The sequence below is a fragment of the Atractosteus spatula genome, chromosome 6, assembly GCF_055471065.1.
Source record: "Atractosteus spatula isolate fAtrSpa1 chromosome 6, fAtrSpa1.hap1, whole genome shotgun sequence".
Classification (NCBI taxonomy): Eukaryota; Metazoa; Chordata; class Actinopteri; order Semionotiformes; family Lepisosteidae; genus Atractosteus; species Atractosteus spatula.
The window spans coordinates 54,600,904-54,619,668 of record NC_142711.1 but is presented as its reverse complement, the minus strand read 5'-3'; the positions used below and the strand labels follow the sequence as shown (position 1 = coordinate 54,619,668).

Sequence of the window (18,765 nt, the reverse complement as noted above, 5' to 3'; positions counted from 1 at the left end):
GCAAAATCCAAGCTTGTCTCAAAAGTCAGTTGGTCGTTCCCATGTCATTTTTTTCCTGTAAAACAAACAGGGAATATCCCAATACTAAGGGCATTCTTTGTTTAGAAAAAAATAGGGAGCTTCAGATGCACCTGTCCTTTGGAAATTGGTGGAAGACAGACCTGTGTGTGACTGTCACGGGTCCGCGTGGGCTCGTGCCCTCACCACTCCATCCCGCAACACTTGGGGCACGAACGCGGGTCTCTGGCGTAACACAACAGGGAACCAGCCGAGTGAGCTAAAGCAGACCTCCCTCAGCCCAGGCGGCTGAGGTCCCTGCTACGCGCAGGGAGGGCGATGACATCACCGGGCCCAAACTAGCTCCGCTACATGTGATCAATTGTAACTTTCTCTGTGCTTCACATTCACATTTACAGTGAAACTCTTTATATGATATTAATATAGTTATGATATTAAGTGGAACTGACTTCATCAGGAGTTAACCAACCAAACAGGAAACGTGTCTACTAGGATCATATAAAGAAGTGAATATTTTAGTTCCCGTTTTTATTACCTTGGCCAGATAACACGTAAAAGGGTTTAGCTTTCTTTAGCACTGTAAGACTGACTGCATAAAAAGTTTAGATCTTTAAAATAAGATCACTTTATTGGTCGTATACTATTTCTTGTATTAGAATTTGTCATTTCATAAACCCCAGCTTGCTCTCTATGTGACACACTGACAGGGAGAGAAGCTTGGGGTCAGAGTGCAGGGTCAGCCATTTATACAGCACCCCTGGAGCAGTTGGGGTTAAGGGCCTTGCTCAGGGGCTCAATGGAGTAGGGTTCCTCTGCTGGCCGCAGGATGCAAACCGCCAATCTTCCAGACACAGGTGCAGATCCGTAGCCCAGATCCACCGCACTGCCCAAGTTATTTTAGTTTAGCCAGTGGGTAGTGGAGCGATGCTGCGTTTCACCAGAACGCCTGAGTTTCATTTATCAAAGATACATTAACTGTAGGCGCCGTCTTGTGGTGAGGTGTAACAGTTTACATTTTGTCAAATCGTGTATATTTACAGAAACTTGCATAAAAGAGTTGCACCAGAAGGGACACGCACACTTTTTTTAATCGAAGCAATATTTGCAACCTGGTACAAAACATGCATCACAGATGTAGTTTGTATGATTTCCAGCGGTGACCGCACACCGCTATTAATGTAACTGCTGACTACTATACTGCGTGTAGATAACCGACAAATATTAATCAGTATAATGAATTTACCTATGCTTTGTTTGTTTTGTAAAATGTCAGTGCTCTCGCTAAAACGTTCTGTCGTTTTCCTGATCATAGCTTTGTAAATCGTTGCAGTTGTAATACGTTTCTTTTGGTGGTCAGTATATTTGTCTAAAACTCTGGGAGATTATTAAAATGTACAGTAATTAACAAAGCACACTATCAGTAAAAGAAAATGACTTGGATGACATTCAATTAAATTGCTTTATTTTCTTTTTATTAAAAGGTGTGTCTTAAACACTCTAAAAGCGCTGTTTAGATTTAAATATCCCTTATTCTCGTCGCCAAAATGACTCCACTGAACACAATGTCGAACAATGCTAAGTGTTTGTATCCTGACGCACCACATAGGCGTGGTTTCTGGGTGTATGGTTAAGTTTCATAGTTATCGTTCTTTCAATCACATGGGTTCAGAAGACGGAAACTCATGGAGTACAAATGAAAAGTGAATTCATAATGTTACCGAAACCCACTCGCTCTCTTATATTATTAAAGTAAAGAAAGTAGTTTTCTGTGTGTGTGTTTTGGTGAATTCCCTACATCGTTAACCCGGCGCACATGGCTTCCAGTACCAACTTGCAGGTAAGAATAAAACACTGTTTTGAACAGTCCTATAGGATGATTTGTTACCATTGTTACTAAAACTATCCAATAATCGCGATAACGTCCCACCGTGTATTTCACTATGTAAGCTGTACTAATTCAGATTCAGCTACCTCGGAACGTACAGTAGAAAGAGTTCGGAGAAGATGTTAATGTGGCTTAATCTCTACGTAGGTACCCATGTAGTTTTATGACAAGCAGAAACGTCCGCTCTGGTGCGATTGCCGGTGTCGAAGTGAGAAAGGGTATACTCTGAGTACATGTAGTGTTCTACCCCCTATTGGCATTGAGTCAGAACTGTGATTTGTGGTCACTGAGCTGTGAGAAACAAGTCAAATTGTGGGTTGTCGTGCTGTGTGCGGTCTTTACCATCATCAAGAACACTGTTATCACGAAATAATAATTCGCGTTTAATTATTTAATCTTAGGTTAAAGACTTAGTAGGCCCATTTGTTAAATGAAGTGAACAAATATACTCTTACAACAGTTTAACATAGGTTTTATAAAAATAAGAAAATAAGCATTATTTTCTAAGAATGCACACGTTTGACAGTAACAAATCGGAAAACAGAATGGCTCACAAAGTGATCAAAGTAGTTAGTTTAGTCAAATAACAATACAACAGATAACATACAATATACAATAAATACAAACAAGAGGCCATTTTGTCTGTTTGATTACTTGTGCCAAATTGATCTGGGGATATCATCCTCAAGGATCCCAGGAAAAAGGCTTTAACAATATTACTAATTAGCTTCTTTACCACACAATGGTTAACATGCTACACTGTTTACCAAGGAGAGGTACTGCAAAGACAGAAAGCATACATATCTCCTATTTGGATTTGAACCAGGGGAAGATTGAGTTCCCAACTTGAACATTAACATGGGATCACGAGGAAGAACAAAGAGTCATTCAGTACATGACTCTGTGTGCGTGTTTTATAACTTGATTCAAAATCTAAAAGTTGATTCATGCCATCTGGTACCATTTGAAATTCTAGCTTTTTTTGCTAGAACCTGATGCTGGAGTGTGATGTTATTAAGCTAAAATACCCAAGACCATGGTATTCGTTATGATAATAATAATAATAATAATAATAATAATAATAGAATATAGCCTATACTGTTTTAACAAAGAAAACCTGACATGTTGTGTAAAAGCAAAACATTTTAATATGTACTGTATATGCCCAAGCATAACTGTTAAGTCTCATGAAGGGTAATTATAATTGCGGCAGTAATGCCAAATCTGCCTATGTATGTTTATTTCATTACAGAGAGCTATAAGCATTGCTAACAAGGCCTCTCAAGAAGACAGCGCGGAGAATTATGAAGAAGCCATCCGTCTTTACCAGCATGCTGTACAGTACTTCTTACATATAGTGAAGCGTAAGTTTTTGATGGAGTTCGATTGATTTTTTGGGGTTGGATTTCATAATACATCCAGCTTTGTTAGGAAGGTGAAGGCATATTTCTCATGTTATTGCTTGAATTAAATTTAATTTGACTTAATTCTCTGTGGAAAGTGCATTTAACAGCATGATTGATTCACAGAGACACATCACGAGTGTTGAAGGGATGTTTTTCAAATGTCTGAACCAGAATTGGCCTAATACAAAGGCCCAGCGGACCTACAATATATTAAAATTCACTATAAAATACCCGAATGAATCTGTAAAATCGGAATCTATAAAATCTCTGAATGAATGCCTGTGACATCCAGGTCCGTTCCTACACAGAACAACCTTTGACTGGGATTCTAACAATGTACTGAAGAACCTAAACACTTTTGCCGGGAGTCTTTTAGATACGTCAGTTCTTGGCTGCTCGAGAGTTTTATTGTTGCTTTGCTGTGTTCTTCCTGATGAATAATTTGGACCCTTATTCTCTTCCTTTCTGTGCAGGTGAGCCCCAGGGTAAAGAAGGCAACCAGAAAATCAGAGACAAATGTGCAGAATACCTGGACAGAGTTGAACATCTAAAGGAATACTTAGAGAAAAAAGAGGTTTCTAAAAATACTTTTATATCAGAATAGCAGTTACATAAGTCTTGAAAGGTGTAATTTCTACCTCTGTTCAGATTTTAATTTAAAATTTTGGAGTCTATATTCTGTGTCTGTTAATGGTAATCAGGACAGCATTGGGTGAAACATCTGAATTTTCCTAAAACCTGCTTGGGTCAAAAAATAAGGTCAAACTGGAACAAATAATTTTCCATTATTATTGGATATCATAATATCGGAAGTACTTCAGTACTTGTAAATGAAGTACAAGGCCAAAGCCACACTGAAGTGGCCTGACAAGAAGAGAGCACATTTCCTTGAGAAGCCTAGCTGGGAGTCTTTGAATCCAGTAGAATCCACTAGAATATTCAGTGTGAGTCTTGATGATTGTTGCTCATTAACTATCCTCAACCAACGTGTCAGAACTGGAGTAATATTCTCAGGAAGAAAAGATAAAATTACTCTATCCCAATGTGCACATCTGGGTGCCTTCGCCCCTGACTTAGCACCTGCCCACTACAGAAGGACAGGTGGAGTAGGTGGGAGGAAATGGTTTTGAGCTCAGGTCACTGAGCATCCAAGTGGTGTCCTACCACATGTGTAATAAATTGAGCCTAAATTGGTTATGTTAGCCAAGGAGGTGTGCTTTTTATTTTTTCAGCAAAATGCTCTTAGAATCTAAGAAATGAATCCTCTGTGCAGCAGTGTGAGGCCGTAAGTACTGCCGTCTCACCCCAGCCTCATAGGGGAAGCAGGCCAGGGTGACAAGCTAGAGTCTCATGAGATGATTCTGCTGTACCTCTCAACACAGGGGAGCAGTGATGTGGCGCTGACCAAGAAGTCGAGACTGCTCTTGGCTCGTGATCTTACCCATCACCAAAACAAATCAAATATTTTCATTTAAAAAAGAATCAGATTCATCTTGGCTTTAGGAAGCTTGAGTTACGTTTAATAAAATAATAAGCAATTTCAGTGGTAAGTATTTAAATTACGAGGAATATTTACTTCAGCTTTGAGGAATATACTGTACAAGATTCTGGGAAGCCTTTTTTTAAATTTAATTTGGAGCCGTTAGGTCCATTCTAATTTCTGAAATGTTAATACTGTTAATTTTATTTCTGAAAGTGGTCAACAACAACAAGTGGTCAATAACTGAAAACATTAAACCAGGAGGAAAATACATAAAATTGGGTGCTTGGACCAAATGTCCAAATAGTTTCAAGATATTTATGTTCTAATTGTAATTTGATTCTTGACAACTAAAATCATGTTATTGATATTGATATTAGTCCCACCAATTAAGAGAAAATTATATGGGACTGTTTCAGTTCTAAACCCTAGAAAATGTGTGTCAAATTCAATGATCTGGACTCAGTTCACTGTAAAAAAAACATATAGTAGGTATGGAGACTGTGCAGTTTTGCAAAATCTGCCCTTTACATTTTTACAAAACCTTTTTTAATACTAATGCCTTCAACAAATTGACATTATGGAACAGATGAATTCAAGATAAGATTGAATTTAGATCTCAAGTGGGATGGGAGCAGTCAGTGACAGGTTTAGGGTTTTATTTTCACTGTTTATAACTGCAAGACAATCCCCAGCAAATTCACAATTTCAGTTTTTAGATCGCATGACTTCAATGTGTTGTGTCTAGCAATAAAATGTGAACAAACAAGAAGTGATAGCCCATTACTGAGACACGTATGAGAAAAGTCCAAGCTCTTATTTTAATAAATAATGTTCTGAAAGCTTGGTCGAGAAACGGGGTGCAATCTGGTCTTAAAAATAAAAAAAAAGTTCTTAGATTGTAAACATAGGTTACAATTCTAGTTTTTATTGCTGAGTTTTTATGCCAACTCCTATTTTTTTAAAGCAATAAAGAATTCTGTACAAATACACACCAGAAAACGTCAGGTAACTAGAAATCCTTGAATATCGATTGTGTGCCGATAATAAGAGATAAAAATAAAAGAAGTCAGGCAACAAAGTCCAAAACCATAAATTGTGTAATTGTGAAAAAGAACAAAGAGAACTAATGAAAAGAGAAAGGTTGAAGTACTTTAGACCATAAAATGGTTAGGTGAAAACATTAAAGTGTTTTGTCTAGCCTTCTGGGTGTTTAATCAACTTTATTGGAGTAATCTTAAGAATAATGGCCACTTCTGACTTGTGAAAATGATCATTTCTAAGTGGTATTTGGAAATTTATAATAAATTCTAAAGCTCAGTGAAATTCATTCTCATAATAGCACATCATATTGTTATAGAATGACAAGCTGTCAAAACCAGTATTATTGTGAATTAGAAATCTCATTCCAGAAGGTGACAGCAAAGATACGTGAAAAGATTATCTCTATATCACTGTTACAGAATTAACATATATGGTTTAAATTAGTAAATTTGGCAATGGGATTATTCCTTAGTGTCATATGCTCATTATTTCCAAATAATTCTGAAAAAAAAAGAAAAAAAATTGTGGACAATGTTCAAAGTGATTGTTGGTAAAACTTTTGGAGTTGAGAGTTTTGGTGGTCAAACAGGACCCCCAACCAAGAAATTAAGGCCACTAAACGTACTTACAATGTAATTTGGAAGAATCTGGGCATTCAGGAACACTCGCACATCACTCGAGACAGTTCATTTGGATTGGATTGTAACAATGTCAACAATCCAACGCGTCAACTTCCTTGTCGGTGACGACAGACTGCTTTCGATTATTGCTATTTTTCCGAAAAGAACTGCAAAATAACCTTACAAAATTCGCACACCTTCAGCATTACAAAGAAGAATTCTAACTACCATAAAACTGAGACGTTTTTGTTGCCAGTTACTTAAAAAAACGCACTTTGTGCCGCTATGGGTGTGTACGCAGGGTGTGCATAAGCACTGACGTCAGTGTCAGTTCTTTCGATCACATGGCCTCAGTAGGCGGAAGTGACATTCGACATCTTGATGCGGAAGAGCTATTTTTTCCCCTGTGAGGCTTGTTAACTATCTAAAGAAGGGGGGAAAAGGCAAAAAAAAGGACCCAGACTGTTTTGAAATCTAATTTAATTTTGGTTTACGATATAAAAAAAGGCAAGCCGTGTAGGTTTTGTGTTTGGATCTGTGTTTTTTTTTCTAATCCAGCCCCCATGGCTGCCACCAACAACTTACAGGTAAAAGCAAAGGCGACGATAATGTTAAATATGTACATGGGTTGGGAGTTTTTGGAGACGAATAATTTGCCTTGTGTTTCGGTTGAGGCTGATTGTTGTTTTAATTTCACGCGTGACCCTTAAATGTACTGATTATATCTTCACCTAGTTACTTCTAGCGCGTTTGTCCTAAATCTTGTGTGGAAGCGTTGTTGTTGTCGATTTACGCTCGAAACGGTGGTTTCGAATTACCGTGCTTGAAAACCTGCTTGTGTTGAAAACTTTCACGGGACAGAAAATTAAAGACAAATTCTCCAGGACTGAAAAGAAATGTGTAAACAAAGCCTTCCTTGTCAACACCGTGTTTAGTCACTTAAGAAAGGCCTGAATTTGGGGATCAACACATGAACGTAAGTTAGTGAAAAGAAGAAAGGTTTACAGTCGTTATTTTCCCCCTATTTGTATGTTTTCTATTTTAAATCCACCCTTACTTGAGCAAGATTCGAACTGTAGTGGTTCGCAGATTCACGGTCTCTAAATCAGTTGTCGGTTAAAAGGAAACTCCCTTTCTCAAAAATAAACTTCTGGTTGAGGGTTGAGAGGCAGGTTAAAAGGACCCATTGCTTTGGTTGGGAATTAATATACTGTCTTGGAGAGTGAACGAGAGTGCATAATATCTCAAATGCGAGACTGCTTCGTGTTCTTCGTGAAATACATTTTTAGTTAACCGCAATCCTTGCATGTTATTTGTAAAAATATTAGAAAACCTTCATTTGCAACTGAAGCTTGATCATAGTCTGTGGGTATGAGCCCTGTGGAGACCGTTCAATATCGGCAGCAGTATCAATGACGCCTTTAACCAGTCGTTGTAGAGTTGCAATTTTAAAACATTTTAGTTATTTGCATATAGGCCTTAGACATTGTTTTCCTGAAATTTGTACAGGTACGAATAAAACGGAACAGTTGTAGGCTTTTGAAAAGATTGGTGGTGTATCAAATTCTGCCTACCAAACAGTTGTCCATTAAGTAAAGAACATAAATGTTAAATCGTGACTGATGAGGACCGTGGAGAGAAAATGATGGTTATCTGCACAGTGCGCATTTCCAGCCGAGTGGTGCGACGATGATAGTTCCATAATGCGAAGTGCTCCTGTTCACTTTGAGGAAAAGTACCATTTTAGGATTTTTGTTTTGGTTTGTTTTCATGGTACTACTACTTTTTTATGTATTTTGTTATCTGAAACAGAATTGGCAAATCTGGAACAAGGTGTCAACGGAGGTATTATCCAGTATTTGACTCTAATCGTTAGTTTGGCAGCGTAAATTGCTACAGTACGTTTCTGTTTACATTTATTAGCTGTTACTTAAATCAAATTAAATATCAACATATACTGAAATATATCACGATTGTTTGCGTTGTATCGTGGAAGAGTACTTGTGATATGTAGCAAGTTTAAACTATGCAAGGTGACGTCTTGCTACACTTTTGCGGGAATAGGCTATTTATTTTAACTAGTCCCCTGCTCCTACATTTGCAGAAAAAGAAAAAGCTGTCAATTAGAGAAGTTAAATGCTTTCGGTTTACCTTGATGCTTCTATAGAACATATATTGTACTTATTAATAGGTAAGCCATTGAAATTGAATTTTGAAATATCAGTTTATCTAAAATACGTTCATTTTATCCATCTGACCTATTCTGCTGTCTGTAATGGTTTTGATGCCTGCTGGAGTTCTTAATTCTAACCTTTTACTCACAGTTTCATCAACCTTTTAAAGACTAAACAATACTCTGCGTGTTTTAGTGGGTAAATAACTGACTGGAGCTTTTGTAGTTAAGCAGGCCTGGGTGCAAAATGCTTCACAGGGATTATTCTCTACATACAGTCCCTGGAGGATGACTGGAAGAATTGCATTACATAGCTGGGACATAAAAAAACAGGGGAAATTAAATTGCAGGACAGCACAGAATGATATCCAACACTGAATGGTAAAATATTTATGTCCTAGGGAGCAGTTTGAATATTTGCAGCTGAATATTTAAGCGTTAGGAGTTTTGTGTGAACAGGCCTGGTTTAAAATTCTTTTATTTGTGCCATTGTTCACACAGACACACCTGGTTTATTGAAGAGTGCCATCGCCATCCTTTTAACTTCTTTCCATTTCATAACCTCAGGTTTAGGTCAGGTGAACGCTGCTATTTCGTATGCTATTTTAAGTATGTGTTCAGCCCCAAGTTGTGTATTGCCCATCATTGTTTTCAGAATACTTCTTTTTCTGATTGCTGTTGGTTTTTCATTACAGAAAGCTATAGACCTCGCAAGCAAGGCCGCTCAAGAAGACAAAGCACAAAATTACGAGGAGGCACTCCGTCTGTACCAGCATGCAGTACAATACTTCCTACATGTAGTGAAATGTAAGCCTTTCTGTAACTGTTTTGTGTTTAGGTATTACAGTTTGTTTGTCCATTAACAGAAGTCCGTGATAAGGTGGGTCTTGAGTGCGTGGAATGTTTTTAATACTCATCTGTTTTTCCTGTGTTCTGTTGCTGTTGCTAGCATTGTTAGTGTTATTCATTTGAAGAACAGTGTTTACAACCATTATTCGCCAATTTCTGCCCCTTTAATCTTTCATTTTAAATTAACGTTTTGCAAGTATGAAGTATGCATACTTTATTTATTCTTTAGGCCTGTAATAAACCTTTACGTTTTAACAGTGCTTTATGTAATCGAACAAACCTCATAGTTCAGTTGTTCCTGTCTAGATTATCAATCAGTATGCTTAGAATCATGTGAGTACTGGATATTGTCATGCAAGCAATGTAGTTTTGATTAGAAGATATGGCCATATGGTTCACTACTTACCTCCCTCTGGTTGGATCCTTATTAGATTCTGACATTAGGCTGTCTTTCATTATCATTGAGTTCAGGATAGACCATACACTAAAAGCAGGCTTGACTGATGCTTGGATTAAAAAATATATAATTGTTGTTCCTAACAAAGCTAAGATTGCAGAAACGCATCTGCACAGATAACATCCGTCTCCAAATACAGACAGGCTGAAGGATTGTTTTGTTTTCTGCTATCTCTGATAGGATCATAGTGAGGATGGAATACATTCATTTTGGTTGAAGAGTCCATGTACAGCCTTTCCTGGTGTGTCAGAATAGAAATTGGTCACTGGAAGAACTGTCCATGCTTTCACCCTTCATCCTTGAAACGTTGGTGTGCTAGGACTTTGAAGAATAATTCCAGTTGTCTTTTTTTTCCATCGCAGATGAGGCTCAGGGAGACAAAGCAAAGCAGAGCATTAGAGCGAAATGTGCTGAATACCTGGACAGAGCCGAAAAGCTAAAGGAATATTTGAAGAAGAAGGAGAAGGCTCCAGCAAAGCCTGTTAAAGAGTCCCAATCTGATGACAAAGGGTAAAGTTAAATCAAAAAGATGCACTTTGAGTCAGCCAGCAGCTACAAAGGCTATCACAAACCAGAGCTGAAAAATGATCTCGTGACTTTTCCTGATTTACACAACATATAAGGGTCCTTCTTAGTAAGATAATTTCACACTCTTAACGGTGAATTTGTTGCTTCAAAATGATCAATGAGGTACTGCATGCCTTGATATTGAAGAGGAGCTCTCTTTTGACAGAAGAGGGCACCACCAGCTCTGTTCCTTTTTTTGCAAGAAGTGGTCCCATTTAGCAAAAAATGTCTCTTCTCAGACCTACTCCAATGAAAACTGTTCTTAAGAGCAAAATTGTATCAAATGATGATACACTGAAGAAGCCTTTTTTCCCCAGACCAGCATTGTTGCTTCCTCACGAAGTCTTCAGTGAGCATCTTTATTGCTGATCTTGGAGTGACCAGTAACTCGGCATATTTTACAAATTGCCTACCGCCTCTGCCTTCAGTATGATTGTTATCAGCTTTTTTTGAAAAAAACAAACTAATCCTACAGTATATAGGATTGATTTTTTTTTTTGTGGGAAGGGAGATTTATATGTAACACTAGAAAAGTAATCCTGTATGGAATCTCAGTGTTTCTTTCTGCTGCTCCTCCTGTGTATTTGGAATAAGAATTGAGCCTAATGGAAAGACTGGGCTGTGGAGGAGACTACTACAGTCCTTTTTTCCCCTTTTGACCCTGATTGAAGGGGGTTGTTGCATTTTCTCCTTCTTAAAAAGTATGATGTGACGGAGTTAAGTTGGAACTCCAGGTTTACGTAGCACTTGCCTCATTTAACTACATACCAGAACTCATTTGTAGATATGCTTTCCTTAAGTTTGTTTCAATGTTTTTCTTAGTTGAATGTTTTAGAATGAGGGAAAAAAAACGTTATTTTAACCGTAGATCAAAGGGTGGGCAAGAAAATGATGGGGGTTTGTATAAAATAATTTACCACCACGATTGTCACCAAGTCCAATGTGCCCGTTTGATTCAGCCCTTTACTCTTTAAGTTTAGACTGTTTTTATTTTCAGGAATGAAAGTGACGAGGGAGATGATCCAGAAAAAAAGAAATTCCAAAATCAACTCCAAGGTGTGTAGGCATAGAACAGCTTCTGGTGATCTTGAACTCGCAGGCCTCAGTACTGTACTTCAAAGCCCTGCTTTGTACTAATTGAACTTACAGTAGTTCTGTGTGTCTGTTTTGGCTCACTTCAGAAGTGTTAAATTGACAATTGCCCTTTTATTGCTCGACACTTCTTTATTCATGCATGCGTGTGTTTGTGTCGCAGGGGCCATTGTTATGGAAAAGCCAAATATCAAATGGAGTGATGTCGCTGGTCTCGAGGGCGCAAAGGAGGCACTGAAAGAGGCTGTCATTCTGCCCATTAAATTCCCACACCTCTTCACAGGTAACTTAAGTCCCCGGTGAAGTGAAATGTGGAATTGCAATGCTATTTGAGAAATGCAAATATTTGCAAGGAGAAAAGCACAAACTGAGAAGCCAAGTGTTGCGGTTCTATTACCTTTGGTAAAAATGCATTTCATTTACAGTAAATGATAATCTGGCCTGTGATTTGTAATTGAAATTTGTGTTTTTCATAATCTTTAGGGAAAGATAAATTGAAGCTCTGCAGATTAAAATCTCATGGGAAGTATTTAACAGAAATAATGAATTTGTGAACGTGTCTGTGGCTGCGGTAGCTATTTGACAGGGTATTTCATTTTTAAGTGCTAAACTCCCAACTTGCTGTTGTGTGCTAAGAAATGATTAATCGGGTAGCTGTTGTGTCAGGATTTATCTTCACAATCTGAAGAAGCAAAATTTAGAAAAACAACAACAAGAACGGTTTGCTGGATTTGCATTCTGTACATGTTGTTCATAACATAAGGGAAGTAACGTAATGGCTTGTGCATCATTAGGTATTTTAACTTGTTTTGATTTTATTTTACTGAAGTGTCTTTTGATGTCTGTTGATACATATATGTTTGTTTGGAGTACAGATTGAGTCATGTAGGGTACATACAGTAAATTCAAGTCATTAGCTCATTGTGACCAGAATTCCCCAGGTATCCACCCACAATGAACAGACAATAAGGTAGAGGTGTTCCTTAATTAGCAATGTGGTCATTAAGACCTGTTTCACTGCTTCATTTGATGCTAACTCACCAGTAAGCCAACATGGAGCTTTTGACACCTCTGACCGGAGGGCATGTCAACATTACTAGAAACTCCCACTTCCAATGAGCTTCACCTGGCATGTCCTGAGGAATTGTGCAGAGGTTTAATGACATTTGTGTGGCAAAAAGTGCCATAATTTGTGCCAGTAACTTAAAATTGTTCGGAGACTTGATTGAATAGGATGAAGGAGAATGGTCCTGTGCTGGATTCTCTCCAACCCCAGTGTCTGCCTTCCTTATTCAGGTAAAAGAACACCATGGAGAGGAATTCTGCTCTTTGGGCCTCCTGGTACAGGAAAGTCCTACTTGGCCAAAGCTGTGGCAACTGAAGCCAACAACTCTACCTTCTTCTCCATCTCCTCTTCAGACTTGGTGTCCAAGTGGCTTGGTGAAAGTGAAAAGTATGTGCTTTTTGAAGATTTGTATTTAGCAGGTGCTATTGTTTTAAGACAAGACTGTTGGATAGTTACTGCATTATTCTGTAGCACTTATATTTCATCTTGGACCTGGGAGTTGGTGTTTCTTGTGTGTTTTCTTTCCATCCTGGACGATTACTGAATTTTACTTGAATTGATTGTTTACTTGAGTACAGCAGCAGAAACGGTGATAATACAGACCAAAGTGCAATGGCTACAGGCAAACACAAATGGTTAAAAAAAAGTGTAGTTATTACTGTGGAAAAGGGAAATGCTTCCTTTGGAGAGGTGGATCTTTAAACCAGTGGCTTTCAGTGTTTTGTTTCTGTTTTGTTGAAACCACTTCAAAATGGGATTCTCAATTTAAACATTAAATGAGAAACAATAATACTGGTCCTGGTAAAACAGCTACTGTTTGTGTTATTGGAGATAATCTACAATGTATTTGTACATTGCTGTACTGAAACCCTGCTTGAAAGTCACTGCTTCAGACTATGGAATGGACTGTAGTTCAATGTGACTTGTGAATTGAACGTAGCTTGGCTCCCTCTTGATCACTAATCCTTCGTCCGGTTTTAAAAACGTGACGTGACTCTGATGACTGATAGTGACCCTGCTCTCTCCCAGGCTGGTGAAGAACCTGTTCCAGCTGGCGCGGGAGCACAAGCCCTCCATCATCTTCATTGACGAGATCGACTCCTTATGTGGCTCGAGGAGTGAAAACGAAAGTGAGGCAGCAAGGCGCATTAAAACGGAGTTCCTGGTTCAGATGCAGGGTGAGAATCTGTAAAGAATTAACTTGGGGTGAGACTGTGCAGGTTTCATTTAGATTGCAGGTGCTTTGACTATTGGTATGACCAAATAGCCTTTTGGCAAGTGTTAAATTATGTTAATTAAAACAAAGTTTAGTGAGATGATCCATCCTAAAGTACTATTCAATCAAGTGAGATGTGGTTATTATGACTTCTATTGTAATCAGAGAGCACTGGACTTTGTATGCTAGGTATACAGGTAATAACAGGTTGATTTAATTCTTTTTTTGTCTCCCCTGTTGCAGTTCTTGACTTATAATTGATGTTCAGAAGTGTTTGTACTACATATCTCATTTGAAGTTTCTCTCCAACTAGGTGTTGGAAATGATAATGAAGGGATCTTGGTGCTGGGAGCTACAAACATTCCCTGGACACTGGACTCTGCCATCAGGAGACGGTAATTTTGAGATTAGCCGAAAACGGACTGTTTCGAATTTCAAAATGTTTTAAACGCTGAATAGTGAAGCCTATAAAATGCTGTATGTTGTAAGTTGTACTGTAATGAGTTGATCTGTGGCATCCAGTAGAGAGCATCACGTACACAATTCTCAAGCCAGGTAAAATATTACTTCTGCGCTTGTATACAAGATGTTTATGCCATGTGAAATAATATTGTTGCTGTGCAAAGGTATTGTATTGTTCTACCATCCTTCCTTCTTTACGCAGAAATAGTTTTGTAGCAATCAATTACTGGCATATTAGCAATTTTGGTTTTAGATAACAGCTAATCCTGATAGATCTGTTGATATCCTTAGAGGAACGAGTTATACTCTTTGCTACTTAGGACCAAGTACAGATGCTGTCTGTGATTTGGCCAAACTTTCCATGATTTCACAGAGGCCTGCTTAAATATTAATAACAAATAGAAGTGCAGACAAAAAGGCTACACAAGGTGAAAAAGTAAGCCAAAAAGAGCAAACAAAAAACAATAAAGCACATACTTCATAATGAATGTGTAGTGATTGTACTTCAGACTGAAATAACTAAGGCTATGATGGGATTTCCATGTTTGTTGATTCCGTTTCCTTAAGATGCTTCTCCATGCCCACAGAATAAGGGTAACAATTCTCTAATGTCAAATGGACAGTACTGTATGAAAACATCTAGTTGGTCAGTTTCTCTTCGGTAGTGTTAGTTCTTACACTCCACTTGCAGAATGCATAAAGGAAAAGAGTGAATTTAGTGATTCCAGCAAGTAACTAAATTGTAAGAATTAGGTGTTGACCATGGACTTAATAAAATTGTTGGTTCTAAGCAGCAGATAGAACCTGTGCTGTACAGTGACTTCGTTAAACTTGCTATTGTTCACCTGTGGGGAAAAAATGCCACAGAATGTATTCTGCCCTAATTTAAATTTGTTCTATTTTGGTTTATTAGTGTTGGATGGAATTCTAAATCAATGTCAATTAGGTCGAATAGTTGCTGCTAGTCTGAGTGTTCTGAAGATGAAAGCTATGAGAACATAATGGTTGCAAATTGCAGGAGGTCATTCGGCTTGTCCTGCTCAGTTAGTTTTTAGAATCTCATTGAGATGAGCTTCTCATCCAACCATTTCTTGAAGGAGCCCTGAGTTTGGGCCTCAGCTTCATCGTTGGGAAGCCTTTTCCACATACCCAGAACCATGTGATTGTATATAAGTGTTTTGTGTTTTCCATCCACAGATCCTCCCTTTTAGTTTCCAGTTGCAAGCCTGTGTCCTTGTTTCAATATTGGCTATGAAGCAGTCCTCTCAGGATTGACTTTCTATTCTTTTTAGGGTTTTTTTTTTCTACATTGAAAAGGATACCCAGAAATCGATAATACAAGATTATATTAGAACAATTACAGTTGTAGCTTATCAGACAAGCTTCTCTAAAGAAATATTTTTGACCCTTTTACTCAGTTGACTGTCAAATTCCACTTAATAGGATGTCTCTTGACTCGCATTGCCCAGGTTGTTTGACAGACGTCTTCAGGCACATTGGCTAAGTGGGAAAGTTGACTTCAGGGCTGTCTGTGCTCTGTTCGGCCTCCTAGACACACAGCAGTTGTCTGGGCTCTGCTAGACACGCAGCAGACTTTGGTTTGTAGAGCAGTGTGTGAAGCACCTTTCGTGACCACTAAAAATTCACAAAACGCAAGAGGCCTACAAATGTGTGCTCTTCGTACACATTTTCGAACTCTTCGGCATTTTCAGTCTTCAGAAGCCGGATGTTAAAATCCTGGGGAATAAATAAAAAAACAACAACAACTTTTGTCTGTCTCCAGGTTTGAGAAGCGCATCTACATTCCCCTCCCGGAGGAGCACGCCCGATCCTTCATGTTCAAGCTGCACCTGGGCTCTACACCCACTAGCCTCAGTGATTCCGACTTCATGACTCTGGGCAAGAAAACTGAGGGCTACTCAGGGGCTGACATCAGCGTTATTGTGAGGGACGCCCTGATGCAGCCAGTCAGGAAGGTGCAGTCAGCCACCCATTTTAAGAAGGTATGCAAATGTTTCTTAATTGTGTTCATTTTCACGTCTGGCTTGAGGATTCACATTTTTACCCTATTTTTGAAAGAGTGTATGTGCAACACAAAATGGGCACATACATACGAATAATGATTTGTCTGACCTAGCTGTTCATTAATGAGGATTAGTGAGAAATACAAGAGGTAGTGGCTGAGGATGTGATCAAAAGCTCAGATTTCTCTGCTTTTTGTAAAATATAGCTGATGGTGCTCAGTAGAGTCTGCATGCAATATACCCTAGCATACTACAGTTATGACTCTGTGCTCTTCCTCCTGCTCACACATTTGGTGTGTGTTCACAGGTTCGAGGGCCATCAAGGGAGGACCCTAACATTCTGGTAGATGACCTCTTGACCCCATGCTCTCCAGGAGATCCAAATGCTATAGAAATGTCCTGGATGGATGTACCGGGAGATAAACTCCTGGAGCCTATTGTTTCTATGGTAGGAAATGTTTTCACTCCAGTAGATAATGACTGTAAATTCTGTCATGAATGAGAAAATATTTTATTTAAAAATGTTCAGCTTAGTTCTTAACTTTCATATGATTCTTTCCACCACCTTATAAATAATCTTAACAATCTAGAAAACTCTTTGTACAAAAATCAACTGTCTGCCTCTCAGAATATGACCTGGAAAATGTCCCTCTTCTCTGTAGGTCAGCATTGACGTAAAATAGGAAGTGAAACTGTACAGAGGACAGGAGAGAGTTTTTTTTTTTAAAAAGTAACATTCCTAATATTTGAACATTTGTTTTTCATGTTTTTCACAGGCTGACATGACAAGGTCACTAGCAAACACCAAGCCGACAGTGAATGAGCAGGACTTGGAGAAACTGAAGAAGTTCACAGAAGATTTCGGCCAGGAGGGTTAGAACGGAACTGAAAACGAAACATAACCAAATGGATTTGGAGTGTAAAATCTTTTGTAAAATCCAGTCTTTCTTTCCTTTTCCCTCCTCTGGATGCTTCTGTTGTTTTCATTCCAAAATGGTCAGGGTCCCTTTCAGACATGACTGCTTATCCAGTCTCAGGATGATAGAGGGTCTTTAACTGAAAATTGTCTGTACTTCTAGTTGTTTTCTGTTGCCAATAAAGTGAAACATAAGTCATTTTCATATATAAATGAATAAACCTTACATGATTATGACAAAAATGGAGACCATTTAGAATTACTGGGGTCTTAAGAGTCAAACTGACAATACATGCCATCCTAGTGCTTTAGATACCAGTGCTTCTCAAGTCTAATTTATTATTGGCCTCAGACATATGACCACGAGTACCTGCTGGAAGTCACATTGCTGTTTTCTTCCAGAGAAGTGTTAGTATAAGGAATCGTGTTGAATGCTGAATCCCAGTGGAAGCTGCTGTGGCCTATCTGAGAAACACTACTGTGCGTGGCTGTGTTGTAATTTTGATTCAGAGCAATTGCTTCAGGGGCTGGGACAGGGTCACTTGGTGAGGCTGAACTGGGTCATGGTCATTCGTAGTAAGATGTGGGACGAGGCAGTGTACTTTTAATTTAAGGTATTTTAATTGTATGTTTGTTTTTTATGTTTTCATCTTCGGTGGTTCACCTGTCAAGCATGTTTTGTAGTTTTCTAAATGAGCTTGTGAGGCATTTTCCATGCAGTAACTGGTGTGCGCCGATGTCTTCTCTTTGAGTAATCGTTAGGAACCTTGGAAGGTTTCTTATCATGGCTGGAAAGGGAGACAGTCGGGGAACAAGAGGCTATGCGTGTGGGAAACTGAGGGCTGAACTAGGACGTGCTCTCACTGTGTTACCTGTCACGTCGGGCACTTTTAGTGGCGGCATAGAACACGTGCCTTTACTATGGATTACTACATCCTTTGTGTTTTTATTGAACATTACAGACACCCAAAATTAAACTTCATTCTGTGTATTCCAGACTCGGATCACTAGGGAATGATATATTTGAAATATGGCATTTATTAAAGATTTGCACATTTCATTTACAACTTTTGAATATGATTGTATGTCTATATGCACTCAGAGGTGTTGGTTTTCTTAAATACTTTCAGCCTTTATACAAAAGTCTATCAGTGTATAAGTTAGTAGTTTTATGCAGTTTATTGCTAGAAATATTAAATTACCATATACCTTTAGTGCTCCATTCTAATGTATTCCCTGCAAGGATCTTTCATGACTCAAAAAATAAGTTTTGTTTTTTTATATTATTCTTTAATGCATATGTAAATAAAGCCATTACCTATTGAGAACTTACACTAGTTGTCTTGTGTCAATGTGTAGTTAGAACATTGTAGTTTCATTATGGCTGACTGTTCCAATGAAAGACTTCCTTAGGCTCCCTGAATATAAGAATACAGATACTTGTATTTTAGAGGAATTAGTTTTTTAGACTGCACTTTATACTGACTCGC

At 38.4% G+C, this 18,765-nt stretch overlaps 1 protein-coding gene across 2 annotated transcripts; it reads left to right on the top strand.

The window, feature by feature from the left end:
• Positions 1-1,674: 1,674 nt before the first annotated feature.
• Positions 1,675-18,604, top strand: vps4b (vacuolar protein sorting 4 homolog B). 2 transcript variants are annotated; one of them, XM_088919639.1, is made up of 13 exons: positions 1,675-1,855; positions 3,156-3,267; positions 3,783-3,883; positions 9,322-9,433; positions 10,295-10,442; positions 11,497-11,555; positions 11,755-11,874; positions 12,888-13,044; positions 13,687-13,835; positions 14,187-14,268; positions 16,119-16,338; positions 16,667-16,807; positions 17,136-18,604. In XM_088919639.1, the coding sequence occupies exons 1-13, from the start codon at positions 1,832-1,834 to the stop codon at positions 17,235-17,237; spliced, it is 1,527 nt and encodes a 508-aa protein (XP_088775765.1). In that variant the 5' UTR covers positions 1,675-1,831; the 3' UTR covers positions 17,238-18,604. The 2 variants fall into 2 exon arrangements, with proteins under 2 accessions (XP_088775765.1, XP_088775766.1); XM_088919640.1 differs by lacking the exons at positions 1,675-1,855; positions 3,156-3,267; positions 3,783-3,883 and adding an exon at positions 6,792-7,040.
• Positions 18,605-18,765: the final 161 nt, after the last annotated feature.

Bases quoted from the DNA above. Each gene is read 5' to 3' on its own strand.
- vps4b (XM_088919639.1), top strand. From the start codon at position 1,832: ATGGCTTCCAGTACCAACTTGCAG. The intron at 3,884-9,321 runs GTTTCTAAAAAT...TTTTCATTACAG, and splicing joins AATACTTAGAGAAAAAAGAG to AAAGCTATAGACCTCGCAAG. The intron at 16,339-16,666 runs GTATGCAAATGT...GTGTGTTCACAG, and splicing joins CAGCCACCCATTTTAAGAAG to GTTCGAGGGCCATCAAGGGA.